This window comes from Balaenoptera physalus (assembly GCF_965194825.1).
Source record: "Balaenoptera physalus genome assembly, chromosome: 13".
In the NCBI taxonomy this organism is placed as follows: domain Eukaryota; kingdom Metazoa; phylum Chordata; class Mammalia; order Artiodactyla; family Balaenopteridae; genus Balaenoptera; species Balaenoptera physalus.
Genome location: NC_138892.1, coordinates 38,870,248 through 38,893,500, shown reverse-complemented (window position 1 = coordinate 38,893,500; position 23,253 = coordinate 38,870,248). Strand labels below are relative to the sequence as shown.

The following is a 23,253-nucleotide window of genomic DNA, read 5'->3' as shown; positions in this document are numbered from 1 at the left end:
CTCGCAAACTTTATATCTCATTATATAATCTGACTTGCTAGGATTCTTGCTGCACGTACCATTAAATGAACCCCCGTAGTAGAAGATCTATTAGAGAGAAGGTGGTGGTTAAGGGAATGAACTGACCTAGGTTCAAATTCTGGCTCTGCTAGTTTCTTTCTGGGCAATTTCCTCAAATCTGTGCCTCAGTTTCCTTATCTGAAAAATAAGTAATAAGAATAGTAATTTCTGTGTAGGATATTAATAGTTATGGTAGGTAGCAAGTGTTATAACAGTTTTGGCTCTTGCAAATAAAAGAAAAAACAGGAAATAAAGTACAACCAATTCATAATTTAAAGAAAAACAAATCTGATTGTTTGCAAAGTACAACATAGTGTCCTCAACACCTGAGAGTTTATTAGATATGTGTAACTTTCGCACCTATCCCAACCTACTGAATCAAAACCTACAGATCTTCATTTAACAGGGTTTGCAAGTGACTTCTTTGCTCACTGCAAGTTGAGAAGCACTGCCCAACTTTATTATCTCACTTAAAGGTTAGATTGTAAAGAAATAAAAATAATTAAGCACTTCATAACATCACTTTGTATTTTGAATACTTCCTTTTTAAAATTATATGCACCAATAAATATTTCCTTTAGATATTTTTAAGCTACATTTTATGGGCTTGGTTTATTTAGTATACCTACCACATCACGTATATTAGTATTTTAATTCAATCAAAATACTACTGAAACTATCCAGGGGTTGGAGGGTGGGTCACTAATGTATGAAACAAATTTATTAATTCCAATAAAGATATATTCTGAATTGTGTTTATTGAATACAATGAAATTGGCCAAGAACACAGTCTTTTACACAGCAAGATAAAGTGAATAAAAGAAGAGCCTGTGTTTGCAGCTTCCTAAGCACAAAGTTAATTGAAAGGATTCACATTTGTGTAAATCACCCGCTGTAGATACAAACAGAAATGCTTTATGTGTATATGCTGCATTATGCAGGGTATAGCGTCAGATACTTTGGGGCAGGGGTGAAGCAGGGCATAAAGGCCAACTTTCAGAGGGATGATTTAATACAGGAAAACTGGGAGGCTGAGGAATAGGGTTTCATCTCAGAGAAGGAAAAAAAAGAGCGTCTTGAATATGGATTTAAAGAAAGCCGGAGTTAACCTAGCTACAGAGAGAAGGAACAGATGTTAGAGTAGATGAAGAGAGAGTGTAGACATAGTGACTTTTCTGCTCTTTCCTCCTAAAGGTTCAAATTGAAGCCACATCATTCTTGGTCTGTATAATAGGGCTGTTTAGGTCACTGAGCCTTTGTTCTCAGGGCTTAGTACCATAATATCAGTTGTAAGAACTATTTTATTGCTAACGTTCTTCCTCCATATATTAATTTGAGTTCAATAAAATATAGTTAACAGACTATATGAATTGTTTTCAAAAGTGCAATCATTTTAAAATGACATATAACCATAATCAGTTATACATACACATATGCAATAATTTGAAAATAATAACAAGGTGTTTCTTTGTTTTAGGTTTATGCGATCAATAGTGCTGGTGCAGGGCCAAAGGTTCAAATGAGAATAACCATGGATATTAAAGGTACGTGAGCTGCCTTCCCATGAAATACTATTGTCTTAATCAAAGAGTAATTATAGTTTGTATTCTGTATTAGAGTTAAGGATGTAGTTAAGCTTTTAAACGATGCATATGCATATAATAAGCATATATTAAGTAAAAAGTAATGTATGCTTATCAGGCTATAATTAAAATGTCTAAATCATAATTCAAATTACCATGGTAATTACAGAGAATGCCCACTGCTATTTATCTTGTATTTCTTTTCTGCTAAATTTAAACTTTTCTGAGACAAAGTTTATAATTGTATTTTATGTTTTTAAAATTTTATTGAAAAGAAAGCTCCTTTAAATTACCCATGACTAGACTTTGACTAGTTCTAATTAGATTCCTTGACTGATCTTTATTTATTTTGAAAGTCAGATTCTTTTCAGTTAATCAAATAGTGCTTACTGAACTACCATATAATAACTTTATGATTCTGACTATAAAAGTAGATCTATCAATTCATTATTGACAGGGATTTTTTTTCATAGAAAATATACAAAAATTTGGAGACTGCCTCCCCCACCAAATTCCACAAAAGCCATAAAAGATTATTAAGAGGACTTCAGGGGCATTCAGTCATTCAAGGTGCCTTCTCAAGACTGAAAATATGCACACAGTTTTGCCACTTCTCTAACATCCTGTGTAAAACCTGCAGAGAGATTAAAAAAAAAAAAAAGTGTATTGACCTTTAGTAGAATTCCACCTGATGCTCCTCTCTCTGAAACAAAAAGTAGCTTTTCTCAGTCTTTGGTAAGCATAGCACAGCACAGTGATTAAAAAGTGCCAGCTTTTAGGCTGAGTCTAGAGTCAAGTTGCTGAGGTTGAATTCTGGATTGGCCACTTGATACCTGTTTGACTTTGGACAAGTTTCTTAACACCTATAAGCCTGTATAATGGAGATAATACTAGTTCCTACCTCATAAGTTGCTGGGAGGATTAAAAGAGGTAATCTTTGAAAAAACCCATGGGACAGTGCCTGGAAACAAGCATTGTTAAGAATAAGAAATAATCACTATAAGATGAAGCTGATAAATTTTACTTTTTTATCAATGGGTAGTCTATATAACTATAATACTATTTGTGTTATTTGCTTTTAGTTGATAAATATGTACTTGGAATGTACAAACTCCTAAAGTCTGAAAAATATCAGCTACTTTAGAAAATAACTTCATAAAGAAGAGCTTACCTCATACCGTCCTAATTTCTCTTTGTTATTTAGTGGCAGACATATTCATATATTCAGTATACAGGTAACAATAGATGCATTATATTTATTTAGTAAAACTTCCCATTTCAGATACTTTGGTCATCCTCAGGTAGAGATGACTAGTTCTGACCTTCCATGCCTTACATAGGGTGGATAGACTCATGACCAGTTATCTAGAGAAGATATATGAGTACTAGGGGCAGTGGTTCGGTCCTAGAGAAATGAATTTTTCTCCAGTAATATGCATGATTTTATTAATGACATAGAGTGACACTGGATTAATAGTTGTGTCATTAAATTTGCATTTGACAGATAATACCGAGTTGGATAGTACTGTCCCATGCCGGATTCCTCTAACTGGAAACCTTGTCTTGGGGACTCCCCAGTGGCCTCTCTCAAAGTTTCTCAGAACTTCCTGAAACCTGAGGCCCTCCCTGCTGAATCCTCTCTTCCTTCCTTCTCCCCATTCACACGTGTCAGGCCTGTGATCTGTGACCTTGCCACCTGCTCTTGCCCCCTGCCCCTTTATTCTCATAGATATTTTCCCCAATAAACTTCTATACATCCGTTTATGTCTCAGAGGAGTGAGCTAAGGGATCAAGTCAAAAAGATTTGGTTCCAGTCTTGATAGTTCCCTCTTACCGCTATGTAGCATAAGGCCATTTTCCTCATGCATAAAATGGAAATGATACTGCCAATTTTATGGCATTGTCGAGAGGCTTTTTTAAAAGATTTTATAAATATGAGAATTGAAGTTTGATTAAGCATCTTACTGATGCTCAGCTAGTGTATGTAGCTATAAGATGAAATGAAACAAGAGGAGCTTCTACAAATATTGATTTTGGAGATACTTGCATGCATTGACGGTAAAATGTGAATTATCATGGCACTTTTCGAAAATTATTCTGGCACTATCTGTTAAAGTTAAAAGTACATGTTTCTTTTGTTCCAGAAATTCTGCCCTTGGGAATATATTCCATAGAAATAAAAGGATCAGTAAATAAGGCTAAATGTATAAGGCTGAGTAGTGAAGCAAATGTTCAAAACCTGAAGGAAAAGTGAATTCCCATCACTAGATGATTGACTGAATAAATATGATGCAGTTGCACCATGATATACAACATAGTCATTAAGAAGAATGAGTTAGCCAGAACTTGGTGACTTGAAAAGATTTACACAAGTCTTATTTAAGTGAGAAAAACAATATGTGGGGTAATTATAATACTTAATATAGCACCATTAAAACATATCAGTGAGAAGAATCCATTATGTATGACTTTATGTATTTTTATATGATTATGTGAACATAGAGAAAAATATGTGAGGATACCATCCAGATGTTTGGTATGGATAACTGCAGGGTTAGAGGGCAGGGCTCCTGGTATGACTAGAATAGAAACTGGTAAACCAGCTAAAGGAAGTAAAAGAAAAAAAAACATGAAAATACTAGTATGATTTAATGCATTTGTGAAAATTATAAATATAGTTTGAATTTCTTTAATATATAAAGAGGAGCCAGATGTCTAAAAATCACACCTGGGTCCCATTATCTTAGGCAAGTCTCAAATATATAATTATACCATTAGGAGGTAATAATTGCTAAATATCTGCTGTATCCAAACAAAAATCTGTTTCACTTGTTATTTATATTTGTCCTCACTTTATCTGTAAATTACTGCATGAAAGGAGAATTCAAAATGACTTTCTCTGCAGAAACAAAAAATGAATTGGTAGTGATATTTCTTCTTTGTTTATAGCTCCAGCACGACCAAAAACCAAACCAACCCCTATTTATGATGCCACGGGAAAACTTCTTGTGACTTCAACAACAATTACAATCAGAATGCCAATATGTTACTATAATGATGACCATGGACCAATCAAAAATGTACAGGTGCTTGTAGCAGAAGCAGGAGGTATCATCACATGCCAGCTTATCTTGTCAAATTGCAGTGTGTGAACTGCTGAATGCTAAAGACATTTCAATTCAAAATTAGTAATATAAGGTTGACTCCTGATTATTACACATCTCTTGAGTTTAACAGATTGTCAGTATTATTATTAATTTATTATCATTAATTTTACTGATCATTAATATATGCCTAAAATATTTTACCAAAATTTAAAAAGGCATGGTTAAAATATGTGATTTATTTATTCCATATGCTGGTAGGATTGTTTTGATTTTGGCAGGATGGAGTCTTGACAGCTTCTTTGGAGGTGTGAAAGAGAGAGTTAGTTACCCTTGACTGAGGAATGTTTTTTCTCCGAGAAGTCATTCTCCACAATGCCTATGGATTCATGTGTGATGGGAATGGATAGGGTTCCCTAATTATCCAGGTAGATCAGCTGAATCATCCCTGGTGGTTCATAGAGTGACAGAGGTTGCATCCAGGTTTTCCTCATGCAATTATAGAACACCCTTTATAAATGTGAAAATACATTTGGATATTACTTGTAATCATTATTCTTTTTTCTGAAAATAGCTCAGCATGATGGAAATGTAACAAAGTGGTATGATGCATATTTTAATAAACCAAGGCCATATTTTACAAATGAAGGCTTTCCTAATCCCCCATGTACAGAGGAAAAGACAAAGTTTAGTGGCAATGAAGAAATTTACATCATAGGTGCTGATAATGCATGTATGATTCCTGGCAATGAAGACAAAATCTGCAATGGACCTCTGAAACCAAAAAAGCAATACTTGTAAGTATAATTTATGCTTACTATGCATCATGTTAGCAAGCTAGCTGACAACTTTCATCATCCATCTACCCCTCCAGCCATCTTTCCAGTAAGTGCTGGGCATCCGTAATGTATTGTGACCTAATGCATGATAAAGATCAACAAGGCATTGTCCTTACATCCCGTAAACATACAGTTGTAGGGAAAGTAGGCAAGCTTAAAAGTAATTATGGTTTGATGTTTTAAGTGACTAAGGGCAATATGAAAAATGTGCAGATTGGAGAACACAGGTAGAATTTAATTCTTTCTGTAAAGGGCAACGTGACTAATGTGTACTATTTTGTGTTTTTCTCTCATTTCGCTGCCATGCATGCTAACGTCAGGTTTTTAGAAACACGATTCTAGTCTTTCAGTTAATTATGGCTTCAGTTTACCTCAGTGATAGCAATTATTTTCAGCTTTTCATACTATCAAACAACTGAATGAGGAATTGAAATCTTTACAATTCACTTTAATATTTGGTATTGTGTAGATTATAATAATCTAATATAAAAACCAATGCTGATATTTTAGCTTTATTAAATGCTTTGCTAAATTGGTTATTTTTCTCCTACTAAATTGACTGTTATTTTTGTGTCATGACTATAACTTTTTAATTATTTAAATTATTTAATTTTCAAAATATAATTTTTACTACTAAATTTGCAAAATACAGCTAGTTTCATTTTTGCCTGCTAAAGCACTGTTAAATTCTTCATAAACATCCTAGGACAAGTTAACGTTAGAAAAGTTAGAGAAGTCAGGCATTTGAAAAAAGAATGCTCTATTATCTGTTATTAAGTACAGTTACTTGGGTTACTAAGTTATGGCCTGAAATTAATCATCATACAATAACAGTTACAGAAATGATATACCACAAAGTTTAATATTTATCCAAGAATTGTTGATTTTACATAATTTTTTCCAAAACATTTCATATAATCCATAAAATCATAAGAATTTGAGAAGAGTAGGGATTAAATTATGAAGTGCAATTTATTAATGTAGATTGGTTTTATATTTTAAAATTCTTGTAGGTTCATAATTTTGTTTTTTTAAAGAGCACAGATTTCTTTTTTTAAATAAATTTATTTACTTTTGGTTGCGTTGGGTCTTCGTTGCTGCCCGCGGGCTTTCTCTAGTTGTGGCGAGCGGGGGCTACTCTTCGTTGCGGTGCATGGGCTTCTCACCATGGTGGCTTCTCTTGTTGCGGAGCATGGACTCTAGGAGCACGGACTTCAGTAGTTGTGGCATGCAGCCTCAGTAGTTGTGGCTCGTGATCTCTAAAGCACAGGCTCAGTAGTTGTGGTGCACGGGCTTAGTTGGTCCAAGGCCTGTGGGATCTTCCTGGACTGGGGCTTGAACCCATGTCCCCTACATTGGCAGGCGGATTCTTAACCACTGCGCCACCAGGGAAGTCCCATAGTTTTAAAATAAGGTAAATTTCGGTTGTCTCTGTGGTGACAGAATCATCCAGTGATTTTTAAGATTGATTTTCTTCTGCATCCATTTTGTATTTCATATGTCATGAAAGCACAGAAAGTGAAAATACAGCTGTGCACACTCGGAATTAAGAAGCATTGTTCTTCATTTGTTTATATTTGAACAGGATAAGTTTTATATGACTATTCTAAATCTGGCTTATCGGCATTTTCAAAGGTGGCTGAGGTATAACAGTTATTATGCTTTATATTTATAAAGTGTGCTTGTGCAGACATTCAGTGGTTTCATCCAAATAAATCTATGAAGGAGGTGATCTACTTCATTTGATTAACGTGCTGACTATTCATAAGTCTGGTCAAATTTTTGGTCACTCTCTCATGAAGTTCAAGAGGTCCATGTACAAGATAATTTCACGTAAAGATATTATTTATTTGTCCTGATGGTGATTGATTTCCAAGTTTACACTTTGTAAGTTAATTTTCTCTTTAACAAAAATGTCTTTTTCACAGCCATTTGTTAAATTATTCATAGAAAAAAAAAGTCATATGGTATGTAAATTGTTGTTGTTTTTTATTTCATAGATTTAAATTTAGAGCCACAAATGTCATGGGACAATTTACTGACTCTGATTACTCTGATCCTGTTAAGACTTTAGGTAAGACATATTTTGTAGTTTAATTTCATTTATAATCTCAACACGCTAATCACAGCTGTAACATTCATTAGTAAATGTATTAATCCATGACGAATGTTCTCAAGGATAAAATCATTTCAAGGTTAATTATCCTAAGGAAAAAATAGTATTTATAATACTCTTTTAAGTGATGGATGTTCCATCTATTCAAATCTGGATATAGACTTCAGTATGGTATTTGGTCTAGGCTGATGTGTAGGAACATTACACTAAGCAAATATTTATTTGGCTGTTTAATATGTAACCTTATATGTAAAACATTTTTACTTCATAAAAAAAGAAAAAGGATTATGGAAATTTTCCTGAAATAATCCTAAAAGATAGAAGCTTACCTGTCTTTTTAAATTTTATTTTCTTTCTGATCAACTCTGAGTTTTTCAATTATATCCACCCAGTCAGGCCTGAATAAAACGTCAATACAATTTAGTCAGATGCAAGTATATTTCTTCTTCTTCCTTTCCTCCTCCTTCCTCTCCCCCTCCTGCTCTCCCTACTACGGCTACTACTCCTTCTTTTCCCCCTCCTCCCCTCCTCCTTCTCCTTCACCACCAGCCTATCTAACATTAAATATTCTGGGCCAGACATACTCTGAGACTCTTTGTATGTATTCACTGATGGGCTCTTCACAGCTATCCTTTAATTTAGGTCGGTGGTTCTCAACCAGTGATTTTACTCTCCAGGGGACATTAGGCAATGTCTGGAGCCATTTTCGGTTGGGTTGTCACAATTGTGCGGGCTGAGCTAGTGGCATCTAGCGAGCGGAGAGGCCAGGGATGCTGCTACCTGTCCTTCAGGGCATAGGACAGCCCCTCCAGCAAAGCGTTATCTAACCCACAGTCAATCGTGCTGAGGTTCAGAAACCCTGTTAGGTGCCAGTGTTAGTTCCACTTCACAGACGAGGAAACCACGGCCCAGATTAAGTAATTACGTGGCTCTGCCGGCACAAATTTTACAACCATTACAATACAAATGCAGGATTTAGACCTGGATTCAAATCTTGGCTCTACCACTTGAGAAAATAATTTAATTTCTATAAACCTCAGTCTCCTTGTTTGGAAAATGGTGATATTATCTGCCTTGAAAGATTTATGTAAAATAATATAGGTAAAGATATTAATATTTTAGAGTTATAAAGTGTTCAATGCTTAATAGCTTCTTTTTGGATGAGTTATAATGGAAGATTTTAAAAATATATTTCCTTAGGAGAAATTGTTTCCCTAGGACTTCTCTGAGTAAATCACAGCTTTCTATTTCCTCTGTATCAGGCTCTGAGAGTGTGGAACTTTGTATGTTGTTCTGATCCACAGTATATCATGAATGCAATAGATTTCAGTGATAGTTATGGCTGGAAGAAGATAGAAAATGTTCCAACCTTTTCAGTTAGAAAGTCTCATCTGGTTGTGGAACATTAATTGTATAAAAAGCCAGTTTCTGCAGCCTCCACTTAGTTAAGGAAAGTTTGGATCTTGAAGAAACGAAGGGGCACACGGTTTGCTACATTAATGTTTATAAGGGAATAACCTATAAATTTCGTTAGCTGTGCTGTCTGCTTAAATTCCATAAAATCACTGGTTTGATTAATTTTACGTAATCAATCATTTTTAAATCAGTTGACTAGACTTGTGGTTTTGAAATTGTGTCAAGCGTTTCTGCATTTGATAGGTGAGTTTATCACACCCTGACACCACCACAGGAAATGTTTTGATGGCATCAACTTAACTTCCTTTAGGTTATAGCATTCAGAAACTACGTATTATCACAGCTAAATGGTGACCCGGTATATTTACCGATGGAAGATAAGAAACATAGTACAAGTGGATTAGCTCATATGTCTTACAGCGATGACATTTTGAGGGCACGGTGCTAAAAAGAGATCACTTTGCTGTGTTGTTTGCTGTGTGCTGTTCATCTCATAGCTTGCTGGTTTTATATAGATTATCGATACGAGGACAACATATTCAGCCAATCATCTGAAAGGTAAAGTTGAGACATCTAGGTTAACAGGAATGAAAGAAGAGGGAAACCAAGCATCAGGAACCATGGTGTACAGGGACGTGATTCCCAGATTCTGCTAAATGGCTTCCCTTTGGCCAAGGATGGGCCTCATCCATCACTTTGGCCACAGGTAGTCTCAAGATGTCCCTCAGCGACGGTCTTCTCTTTCTTCCTTTGTCTCTCAGCCAAGGCAGTGGAATACAATAAGTAATTCTAGAAGATAGAAGAAATACACCATCAGTTCTCTGATTCCCCTTTTGGAATCATCACCACCACCCAAGTCATCCAGGTGCTAATGTTTGTGTGCCCTGGTAACAGCAGGAGTATAAGGGGATGTAAGATGTATAATGAACGGCAGAGCACCAGATCCTGTCAAGGTCAGAATAGGAGGGAAACACAGGCTGGGCACAGTCTGTGAAATGCCACTGGGTTGGTAAGGGGTGGTGACAAGGAAGAGTCCCACGTATGTACGATCAATGTTTCGGGGTTCATATGCTATTTGGAGACCAGTGACACCAGGAGAGCCTCTCAGGCCCCTCCTTAGGGTGGCCTTCCACGGGCTCTCTTCTGTAGATAGCAGCTTTATAATAGGAGTTTGCTCTCTAATGCTTACTCCGATTGACCACATAAAATTCTGCTATCTAGATAGTTATTTGTAGCTAGTAAAACAGTGCCAGGCAGGAGTGGAGGAAATTAAAAGTAGTGCAACCCTCAGTTGTGGTGAAATGAAATGTTCAGATCTGGAATACGTTGTGTACCACTGGAGCAGAATTCCTTGATGTCCAGCAAAGTAGCCCAGTCATTTTGCTGGTTAATGGATGTAACACCATCAATTTCTGGCCTCATATTAATTTTTTACCTGGCTATTGGATACTGTGGTTCTGTGTATATCAGATTCACTCTTGAGTCAGGAACCAAAGAACACCCTCCAGAAAAGGTGCTGGTCTATAATTGACATTAATAAAAGGCCATGGAGTCATAGAGTTTTTGGAAAAAGAACATTGCCGAGGAGGATATAGTAGAAGGACCCAAAAAGGAAATAAAGTTGACTGTTTCTACAGTGGGCAGCGGTCAATGGCAAGAATGGTTTCACGGCTATGAGAATGGGGGCAAGCAAATAGTAAAATGCATTGGTATAATATCCCTGGTGTCACCCTAAGCGTAGAAAGGATGTTTGAGTCCTTTTTTTCTCTCAAACATGTCATGCATTGGGATATAGGATAGCATTTGCAACAGGCTAGCGGCTCCCAGCACTTCTAACAGGCCTGCCCAACACTTAGGTGTGCACTTCACACTTCAGAGAAAGAAGTCTAGGTCCCATCTAGGTCATCAAACCACCACTGGATGTACTGGTATTTTGCACACCACAGGCAATGAGCTTCAAGTTGAGTCGCCTATCAATACAATCTTCAGGATTTAAGTGCCTTTGCAAGGCTGTGTTTCTAGGTTAGTATAGGATATGCACTTACAAGACAGACCATTTTGATAGTGGTTGTGCCCGTCAGAGATATTATTTGGATGTTAAAATTAGGGGCAAAGAATCACTGATGAACTAAAAGGCTTAAGTTTAGGGAAAAAGGCTAACAGCAGTACAAGTGAGGAGGGGCCAGACAGGGCTTTGCTGAATCAGGATTGATAACATGGAAGAGGTTTGCACGTTGGGAAGTCATTATGGCCTGTAGGAATAATGGGAAATGACATGTGCCATCATTTTGATCCTAAAGAAATACTTACAACTTACTTGATTTTGTTTTCACTCAGGATTGAGCATTAGGATTTTTATTAAGAAAATTCACAAGAATCCTTCTTAAATTCTTTTTTAAGAATCCTCCTTAGGCACATCAGTTTATGGAAACTGCTTGCAGGCAATGTTTTGATTGCAAGGTTTAATTATAGAGGATTCCTGTGATTTGAAAACCAGACACTGCTTTCTGCACCTCACAGGGCTTCATTAAAGCTGAACAATTTGAAACCTTAAACCTCATGGCAAAGGCGCTCTGTGATTGTTTTCTTTTGTCATAATACTTCTCGTTTAATTACTGTGCTAACAATGAAAAGTTCCAATATGCTCACTTGGGAACAGAGATAGGGAGTCACTATATATTTTTTGCAGCAAAAGGATCACTTGCCCCCAGGACACCAGAGGAACAGGGGAAGGTTTTATGATGTTAATGAGGCAGTGGCAATGTGATGGTGAACCTCGTAAACTCTGTAGTCAGACAAGCATATTTCAGGCAGTTCTGGCATATACGGAATTTATGTGACCTTGGATTAGTTACTTAACAAATTAACTTCTGCAATCTTATTTCCAAAATGAGAATAATAATACCTACTTCATAAGCTAACTGGGAGATTAAATCAGATGAATGGACAGATTAATGACTATGAAATGTTATTAATAAAGATATGAAACATTATTTATGTGACAAGCCCTTTATGAGTTTTTCTCTATATAACCTCATGTATTTTTCACTACAACCCTCTAACACGATTTCCTGTTTATAGGTATCCCCAATTTACTGGTAAGAAATCTGAAGCTGGGTCTTTAAGCATCTTGCCCAAGGTTACAGAGCTAGGAAGTGGCAGCACTAGCTTTTAGACCCAGGCAACCTGACTTCAGGCAGTGCTGTGCTTATAACCACTGTACTACGTTGCCTGGAAATCACTAAGTGCCCAAGTAGCTTTTGATTTCATTACTATTTCTGATTTTTCTGTTCCCACAGACTTCCTATCTTTGCTGCACCATTTCCTCTTCTCAACATTTTAAATTATTTCTAGCTGTTCTCTTTGCACCTGCTCGTCTTAGCTTTCTGAGGCTAACATTCATACATAAGTATACTGTTTTTACACATAAAGATGCAATACTTCCTTTTTGTTTGTTTTAACAATGAATAAGTATGACTTTGCAACCTGGCCACTGTTTATTATCTACTTCTAATATTTTGCCAATATGATGTATTAAAATAACATTTATTTAGGGTATTTTAATTTATATTTCTTGAATTATGAAATTGAGAGACCTTTAGTAAGTTCTTTGTGCAGTATTTGAATATTCTGGATGGCTAATACTGGGCTAAAAGAGAAGAAGAACTTTTTATACTTAAGTTCTGTTATAAGAAGTTGTTTTCTTTTCAGATTAATAATAATATTAAGAAGACGATCTTTCATGTAGTAAGTACCTATATCAAGAGCCAGGCATTGTCCTAGGAGCTTTATAACTCATTTAGTTCAAGCTTCTTCTTAGAGATATAAAACTGCATTAAAAAGTCAGATCCAAAAAAGAAGTCAGATCCATAGAGGACTTTAAATAATGATAATCAGAAGATAATACTATGAAAAATTAGGTAGTGCTTTATAATTATGATTTGCTTAATTACAGTAGTACATTCTGTTATGCAAATAAAACAATTTAATTTGACCTTTCAATGGATTTTAAGTCTAATCAGGAAATGACTTGTACACGTTACAAAAAGAATCATGTTTATATTTTCAAGTGAAAGTTTTGTTTTCTGTGAAAGGACTTAGAGAAATGACTTCATTCTGTACTGGTAATGCTCTGTGGGTACATGTATAGCAGTGAATCAAAATTTGTACTAGACAGTCATAGTACATTTTGTCCTTTCCTAGTAGTACATTTGTAATACATGTGCCCAAAGGATTACCTATTGTTTATTAATACATCATATGTCATTTCCTCACTTCACTTGGCTAGTGCTTTGAAATGGTAATCTAATCTGAAAATTTTTTGTGGTCTATGAAATCATTTTTTCCCCACTAGGTTCCAAGGTCCAGTGACTCAATACTACCTGATAAAGATGATTCTATTCATCTTCATGTTTCCTTTCCCAAGCATATCCAGTTAGCAGTCAGCATGTGAAAATTCATAAAACAAACCATTTATATTTTAATGTATGAAAAAGGTGTATATAAAATACTTTATGAGCTACACGCTCCTTTAGAGTCTTCTAAATTTAGCTGGAGATTCTAGATGACCATGAAACTCTGATAACTGTTTAAGATTCAGTATTCATTCAAATCCACCATGCAGAAGAGCCACAGAAACTCTTTCATATTGTTAACATTTCATAAGCACCAATCCAGGGAAGAAAAGATGAAACATTAACCCCTGCGTATTTTACAGATAGTTAACCTATTTTGTCACTTGACTTTAATACTTTTTACAGTAAAATTATATATTATATAACTTAAAATTGGTTATAATTATAATTACTAGTTGTATCAAAATAATTAATAACTTATATATTCTTATTTGGTTTAATGCCTAATCTTCAACCTGAAAAATTTTAATTTCTATTATACTTCAAAATCGATATTTTTATATATCAGTAAATTTAGAAAATACTTATTGAGCATTTGCTATGTGCCTGATACTGTTCTCAGGACTTGGAATACAGTTTTGAATAAAACAAAGACTCCTGTCCTCAGGGATCTTACATTCTGGACAGGTAATAAACAATAAGATAATAAATGAATTATATGTTACAAAGGGCTATGGAGGAAAGAAAAAGTAGAACAGAGTGTAGAGGAGGTAGAAGGGGGAAGGCAGGAAGTGAAGGAGTTGCAGCTTTCAATCTTAAATACCATAATGTCTTAGTCTGTTTGGGCTGGCATAACAAATACTATAGGCTGAGTGGCTTAACCAACAGAAGTTTATTTTCTCACAGTTCTGGAGGCACAAAATCCAAGATAAGGTTCCAGCCACTTCAGTATGTGGTAAGGGCTTTCTTCCTGGCTTGCAGAACGCCTCCTTCTCGCTATGTCCTCATATAGCCTTTCCTCAGCATGTGCACACGGAGGGAGAGAACTAGCTTTCTGGTGTCTCTTCTTAAAAGGACACTAATTCTATCAGATTAGGGCCCAACCCTTGTGACCTCATATAGCATTAATTACTTCCTTACTCAAATACTGTCACACTGTATTTGTGTTAGGACTTCAACATATGAATTTTGAAGGGACACATACATTCAGTCCGTAAGAGGTGGTCAGTGTAGGCTTCACTGACTAGGTGATATTTGAGCAAATTCCTCAAGGTAATGAAATGGATACCCAGGCAGATCTATAAGAGAAATACCTTTCTATGCACAGGAGGAAGCTGGCCAAAAGCCCTATATCAAGAGTGACCTGGTGTGTCCCAAGAACAATAGGGAGGCCAGTCTGGCTCCAGAGTAGTAAGCAAGGTGGAGATTGGAAGGGAAGTCAAACAGATAACAGGGAACCAGAGGCCATTAACCTATGGCCATAGGCCATTGGAAGGACTTTGGATTTTGTCTGTGAGAGATAAGGAGGATTTTAAGTAGACAGGTAATTTTTTTTTTAACATTTTTATTGGAGTATAATTGCTTTACAATGGTGTGTTAGTTTCTGCTTTATAACAAACTGAATCAGTTATACATATACCTATGTTCCCATATCTCCACCCTCTTGTGTCTCCCTCCCACCCTCCCTGTCCCACCCCTCTAGGTGGTCACAAAGCACCGAGCTGATCTCCCTGTGCTATGCGGCTGCTTCCCACTAGCTAGCTATTTTATGTTTGGTAGTATATATATGTCCATGCCACTCTCTCACTTTGTCCCAGCTTACCCTTCCCTCTCCTCCTCCCCATATCCTCAAGTCCATTCTCTAGTAGGTCTGTGTCTTTATTCCCGTCTTGCCCCTAGGTTCTTCATGACCTTTTTTTTTTTTTTTTCTTAGATTCCATATATATGTGTTAGCATACAGTATTTGTTTTTCTCTTTCTGACTTACTTCACTCTGTATGACAGACAGGTCCATCCACCTCACTACAAATAACTCAATTTCGTTTCTTTTTATGGCTGAGTAATATTCCATTGTATATATGTGCCACATCTTCTTTATCCATTCATCTGTTGATGGACACTTAGGTTGCTTCCATGTCCTGGCTATTGTAAATAGAGCTGCAGTGAACATTTTGGTACGTGACTCTTTTTGAATTATGGTTTTCTCAGGGTATATGCCCATTAGTGGGATTGCTGGGTCATATGGTAGTTCTATTTTTAGTTTTTTAAGGAACCTCCATACTGTTCTCCATAGTGGCTGTATCAATTTACATTCCCAGCAACAGTGCAAGAGGGTTCCCTTTTCTCCACACCCTCTCCAGCATTTATTGTTTGTAGGTTTTTTGATGATGGCCATTCTGACCGGTGTGAGATGAGATCTCATTGTAGTTTTGATTTGCATTTCTCTAATGATTAATGATGTTGAGCATTCTTTCATGTGTTGGCAATCTGTATATCTTCTTTGGAGAAATTAGACAGGTAATGTTTTAAAATCATTACTCTTGCTACTATGTTGAGAATAGATGGAAAGAGGACAGGGTGGATACAGGAAGACTTGTTAGGTGTCCAGACAACAATTCATGCAAAACAGGACGGTGGCCTTGATCAGGATGCTTGCGGCAGAGGTAGTGAGAAGTGAATAGAACGTACACAAAAGTTTTGAATAGTATAATGAACCCCCAAATACCTATTAATTAAATTTAATAATTTTTAATGGTTTGCCACATCTGTTTTAATTATGCATTTTTCATTTCGTTTCTGAAGTATTTTAAAGTAAATCACAGAAAGCATTATATATTCCACTCCAAAATAGTTTAGCATATTTCTCTAATAAGTATGTTTTTGTTATATTGTTGCAGTTCAACAAAATTAATGATAAATCCTTGATATTATATAAAACTATATATATATGTATATATATATATAGTTTCAAATCATCCTCTGATTTTTTTCTTTATAGTTTGTTTAAAACAGGATCAAATAAGAGGTTCACACATTATTTTTGATGATTTTGTCTCTTAAATCTATTTTAATCTAGAAGAGACTTCTTTCCCCCCCTATTCCATGGACTCATTTAGGCAACCAGATGAGTTGTCCTGCAAGAGGTTCCATATTTTGAATTTGTCTGATTGCTTTTTATTGGTGTCATTGACTCCTTTTCCTACTTTCTTATAAATTAGAGATAAGATCTAAAGGTTTGAATATTCACAATGAACATTTTTGGCAGGGCTACTTTACAGGTGTTGCTGCGTAGATCAAAATACCTCACATCAGGTGTATAATATCTGGTTGTCACATTTTCAGTGATGTTAAAATTGATCAGTAAGTTTAGTGGTAATGACAGCAGGACCTTTCACTGGAAAGTTGTTTTTTCCCTTGTTATAACCAGCAAATAATCTGTGAGATGATAGTTTGACATTCCCTAAATATCCAAATGCCTTTCAACCTTTCTCCTAGTCATTTAAAGATATACTTATGATTGTTACCTGAGTCAATTATTTCATTAGGAATGCAAAATTAATTTCTAATTTTATTATTTCTTCCACATTTATTAAACAGAATTCTCCTCTAATAAGGAGCTTTATCTCCTTAACTAGGGCTATTTTTTAATTCATAAAAAACAGTTCAGATGAGAAAGCCACAGGAAAAAATGCTTAATTTTCTCTCTTTAATTATAGATTTTTAGAGTGAAGAAAAAAGTTGTTTAGCTAAAACCAGAGGTTACAAATTAGTACATTTTTGGTTTTAATTTTCATTTCTCTTTCATTGAATAATATTAGAACTCATGGATTTTTATATTGAATCTATTTCATTCAATTTCAGTTTTTATTCATTATAAAGTTTAAATTGTTCCATCTTTGGCCATCTCTTCAAGATCTTTTGTTCTTTCCATACCATTAGCCTTTGATCATTTCTTAGCTTTCTTGCCCCATTAGATATCCCCAATTCCTTTTGTTCCCTAATCACACTTTGGAATTACTATCTCTCCAAGTTTCCCTAGTTTCTTTTAGTGAAAAAGATAGAGCCAACAGGATTTCCTCAGAGATTTTGGATGAGTTCTATGAAAGAGAAAGTCACGTATGACTCCAAGATTTTTGGCTTGAGCAACTAGAACAATGAAGTTGCCATCAACTAAGATGTAGAAAGATGCAGTTGAAAGGAGGGAAGAATAGGAGTTCAGCTTTGGAAATTTTGATTTTTAAAATTTAATTACACTTCTAAAGATATATAGTAGGCAATTGGATATACAAGTCGGGAGTTCCTTAGATTACAGTTAAGTAGTCATCATCATATAGATGAAAATTAAAACCATGAGGCTGCACAGGTTCACCAAAGGTGTGAGTTTAGATAGAAAAAAAGAAGAGCACCAAGGATTGAGCTCCAAAGTTAGAAGATCTAGGAGAAGAAGAGAAACACATTTGTACATTTCATTAGCATTACTGAGAAATATGCCAAAATTTTTTTTTCTGTATTTTGAGACCCAATGTAGTATTACATATAATTAATGATTTTATACGTCTTCCTCTTCAGGTGAAGGGCTTTCAGAAAGATCTGTAGAGATTATACTTTCAGTCACTTTGTGTATCCTTTCAATCATTCTTCTTGGAACAGCTATTTTTGCATTTGCAAGGTAAGACTTATTTGTACTTATTCCTAAGATGCTTTATGGACATCATTCAGTCATGGCCCAATCAGGAGACAGAAGCCACAATGGTTACTTCAATGGGAAACATTTAATAATATGTTAACTAGTAAAAATAGTTAACCAGCTAAAGGGGGTAAGAGAAAACACTAAGGGATCCACAACTAGCAAGTGCAACAAAGCTACTCTCTCTAGGCTAAGGAAGAGTGGACAATAAAGGAACAAAGAACTAGAAGAAATCTCACTCCCAAGTTTGACATGGAATGGCTACCACAGGCACACACAGCCCTATCACCTATCTTTGTGCAAAGAAATATGACAAAGGAAGGGCTGGAGCTGATCTGTAGAAGCTACCCATCGTTATTGGAGAGTTGGCAGGCTGGAATCGGACAGTGGAAGCAGCCCACTCTTGCCTGATTGTGAGGGTGGGCTGGAGCTACCTGGAATCATTCACTGATGGAGAGAGCATGAACTTAAGAGGCAGCTAGTGCTCATCCAGGTGGGCTGCTGGGCTTCCACAATGAATAAGAATAATGCAGCACTAGAACACTCAAGGGAAGTATCTCCCTGTCCCTATTGCCTTGCAGGATGACTGCAGTGTCCTCTATTGACAAAGCTTAACGTCCAGCCAGCTGGCAAAGGAGAAATGTTACATAGTCTAACTTCAGTATCACAAAGCAGGGCAAAGAAGTGTGGATGTAGAGCTGAGAGACAATAAAGTGGTAACACAAAAGCAGAAGCTGCCAGGCTTTCTACATCTTTTTGAATATTTTATAACTCTGATAGGTTTAATTTGAAAATATTTTAATCAGGTCTAAATTTCAGATTTTATACAGAAGAGATCACTTTTCCAGTAAGGACACTTTAAAAATGTCCAACTTCTTTATACGATGGGCCCCTTTCTCACGTTTACTTTATCAAAATGTCTGTACTGTGTTTTCCAAGTGTCCTTTCAAATTCTCAGTATCAGTCTCTTAATTCCCGTTGTTTACAGGACCTCAGGGGAATCTTAGTTGTGATCCTAAAATCTAGTTTCATAAGGTAGATTGCCGAGTTAAAGGGACCTTACATTTGTAAAAATAATCATTATACTAATTTCCTAAGTAGCTCAATAGGCTCTATTTTATCCGAAGAATGGTGTCCTGTATTCCGTTTGCCAAGCATCCTCTGTTTCATCTTGAATCTTTTAAATTATCGTTTTGATGGATAATTTGAAGGGCTCTTGAAAGATATTTATTTTTCTTATACCAGATAGTGTTCTCAGATTCAGCCAGAAGATGGTGAGAGAAGGTCGTTATTTTAGGCACTTTTAAAGTTATGTTGTGTAATATATGGTCCTTGTCCCTGAGGGATGTGCATCCACCATATTGCTATTGTCTTCCTGCTCTAAAATCATTTCTTTATAGGATGAGCTCCTTTTGTGGGCAGGAAATGGGCCCCTCTTATTCCCTGCAACTTTCCTACGTACGGCTCTTCAGCCAACAGAGTCTGTTCTCACCTGAACGTTCCGTCAGTTTTCATACAACTCTGCTTTTGTTCAGTCAGTTGGAAACGTGCTTCCTCCTCCTCCTCATTCTGGAACACTCAAGTCAAATCCTACTTTTTATTTCCTCTAAATGCTAATAGTTGTAATCACTTATATAACATTTTATAACTAATCAATTACTGTTTTAGGAGTTGTAATTCGACTTTTTTTCTCTTTTTTTATGCTTTTTCTACATTTAGATCCTACTTCTCAACTAAATTATGTCCTTGAGGATAAGGACCATATTTTATACTTCCTATATCATTCTCAACACATAAATCATAATAAATATTAAATGTTTGAAGTGCAAAAGCTACATAGAATAGCCAAATATTACTTTATAATATACCATACTATGTCATATAAAAATAAACATGTAAAGGGCTCAAAATGAAGAGACTTTGATTTGATTCGCAGATGCATGTGACTTTTATTTTTGAACCTGAGTTTTCTGGTTATATATTATATTCTTAGATTACATAATCTGTATAGTTATATTATACTTAGATATTACATATTTGACAGTATTTTTATAAAAGCCAGTGAGACAATTCAAAACACATTTTTTATGTATTTTCACGTTATGTAAAAACAATGGAGCATTGTCTTTCAGCACTGGTGCTGACAGCAGTGAGCTATGTCCACATTGGCATATTTCCTTTTTATGACAAATATATGAGACAGCTTGAGGGAGGAGAAACAAGCTCACAGCCTCGGTCTCGCTTGCTCTGTATTTTAAATGTGCCAATGGCTCGGGCCTTGATGAACTAATAATTCTCATTAAAAGCAGCATGTTAAAAAATTAGAGTAGAATACATTCTGTGGAATTAAAACAGGAAAAAGAGTTGAGTAGCTGCAAATTTGCAACATACTCAGGGAAGTGATCCCAACAAAGAAATTGACTAATGACTTCAGAAAACTAAATGTAATTTCATATGCTTTCTATGATATTCCCTTCTTGGACTTTATTAGAATTCGACAGAAGCAGAAAGAAGGTGGGACATATTCTCCTCGGGATGCAGAAATTATTGACACGAAATTCAGCCTAGATCAGCTGATCACAGTGGCAGACCTGGAACTGAAGGACGAGAGATTAAGGCGGTGAGCACTACTCTGGGCGAACAGAGGTCCGGAGGGCCCGGAGCCATGACCCTATTCTGACCTATGCTTGTTGGAAGTGTCTGTGGGGCTCCTATTTACACAGGTCGCAGAGATCTTCTTTCAAAGGGTGACCTCCATCTTCTACACACTTCTCACTGGTGTTCGGAGAATCAATCTTCCTAATACTTTCGAGTTCAATAGGAACCTTGGACTATAATGTTCAACCAAGCTTTTTTTTTCCCCTGAGACAAATATTTGTATACATTAAATCTTTAAAAATATATTTAGTAATTCACTTCAGATGACAGTTTTTTTTTTTACATTGGATTTCCTGGAGGTGTCCGCATTTTTTATCACAAATTTAAATTAAATTTGTAACTACTTGATATTGTTTATATCATTTTTATAAAAGCCTGTCTTATGCCTCCTTATTTTAGTATAAAATGACATTAGAAGTCTAAATTGTGTATTAACACTTCATTTTTAAAATTGCTTAGTATTTAAGAATTAAATACAAAGTTAAAATTACCTTTAAAAGGAAAAGTAAAAACATGTATACTAAATATGTCATCAATATATATTGGAAATAGTAGAACGCTTAATTGTAAAGATAAATTCTTCAAAATGTTGGCACATTTGAAAAACTTCTATTAAGATAATTCACCAAATTCTTTTATATTTTTTATTTTTTTGCTTGTTCAGTGATTGATAGTTTGTTTTTTTCTTTTTTTCTTTTTCCAAATTCTTAATAAAAACTAGCATCAGATTGTCTTAACAAGTTTCAATTCTTACGAGATCCAATATTTTGTGATGCTTACAAGCACATGACAATTGTTACAAAGAACCTGCACAGCTGTGTTGAACTTTTAGAAATTGTCACCAACTCTGAAAATACGGCATCAAAGGTCTTAAACTTAAAAAGGAATTAATCATTTATAGTTGTCATTTACCAAAGTTGGTCTTTACCTAATAGATTGACTTTGCAAAAATATTTCCAGTATGTCTAAAAATATCTACGTGCTATACGTAGATATACGTACACGTATATATATGTGCTATAGAGGGAAGTGTTATCTGATAAGCAGGGTCCTTCCAAATGCGACAAAATGAAAGTTATTCAGTGTTATCAGTAAATTACAAAGAAATTTGGTTTGTTGGATATGAAAACTTCTTTATATTTATCTACATTTGTTTATGTTCCAATACAGGTTGTTCCTATCTAAAATGGATAGTGCTCCAAAGACTATGTGTAAGATGGTTATATATTAACCAGGACATAGTTTTCCACATGAAAGATCAACCGATTTTCAGGGTAACCTGTCAAAGTTAAATCATATCATAGCAACAATAGAGCATTACTAGTATTAGGCTCTGTGTCTCAGTTCTATAAGGGTCATACTGCATAGTAAAAGGAAGTTTCTTCTCCTTTACCCCTGTGGGCCCAACTCCATTTCCACACTCCTTTCTGAGTTCAGGCCTCGGATCTCCATCTCTTTCTTCTACACGTGAAAGTATACAAGGGATAGAACTTCAAATCTCTGAGTGCAATTAATTTTAGTTTTTTGAACAATTTAGTTGAATCTGTTCATACTAAAACGTGAATTTCTAAGTGCCCAAATTTTACAGCATTTTTTAAAAGATTCTTTATTAATCCCCCAAAAGTCTCTAGTAAGTAGATCTTTAGGAGTTATAATACAGTGAAAAAAAGCCAGTCAGTATTGGAGAAAGTATTCTTTTTCGAGGAGGTTACCATTCTATAGAGGCTATGTGAGGTCAGATCCCCTAAGCTCTATGTGTTTTCACAGCTTGCCCCCTACTCCACTGCTGAACACAGCCATTATCAAAAAGGGATAAGATATATCTTTTTTAAACAATGACTGTCATGACAGCTAATGGAAAAGGTGGGCAAAGACTGTATAGATTGTTTATTGTCAGGTACTTATAATTCAGGGACAGCCTTATTTAACCTTGACTCATTTATTTTCCTGTTCCATGTTTATTTATATATATGTCACTTTATTTGTACATGGATGTACAATTGCCTTTAAAGTATATTTCAAACAATTTTTATCTGTTTTTGCACATACAAAACTGGTATGTATTATCACTAGTCATAGCACACTTAGAAATTTTAGTTTTCATGCTTTTTGCTTTCTCATTTACTTGTTATGATTCTAGTAATCGTGACTGTAAAAACTTACTTTCTCACTGGTAATTCCAATGGCACATACTAATATGCTTTGCTTGATTTATTACAGAAATTAAAATAACTATCAAGTGGTTTGGTATTAATTCTTTTCATTATAGAGATCTATCTCCAGCTTTATTATTTACTGAAGGTTTTTCATGTTAATAAAGTCACTAATACATTAGACAGTAAGACTAGAAAAACAGTAACTAACAGATTCATAATTAGCCATGTGCACATATGCACGTGGTCATTCTTCACTGAAGCTCTAAAGCTCTTCACCTGT

At 35.4% G+C, this 23,253-nt stretch overlaps 1 protein-coding gene across 4 annotated transcripts in view; it reads left to right on the top strand.

The window, feature by feature from the left end:
• The window catches only part of PTPRQ (protein tyrosine phosphatase receptor type Q), a 285,457-nt gene that overhangs the window by 218,774 nt on the left and 43,430 nt on the right, over positions 1–23,253 (top strand). For all 4 annotated transcript variants that reach the window (XM_082418813.1, XM_082418812.1, XM_082418810.1 and 1 more), the window contains 6 exons: positions 1,538–1,604; positions 4,593–4,751; positions 5,322–5,544; positions 7,587–7,660; positions 18,042–18,141; positions 20,651–20,779. In XM_082418813.1, the coding sequence (XP_082274939.1) occupies positions 1,538–1,604; positions 4,593–4,751; positions 5,322–5,544; positions 7,587–7,660; positions 18,042–18,141; positions 20,651–20,779 (752 nt within the window). The remainder of the gene's footprint in view (positions 1–1,537; positions 1,605–4,592; positions 4,752–5,321; positions 5,545–7,586; positions 7,661–18,041; positions 18,142–20,650; positions 20,780–23,253) is intronic.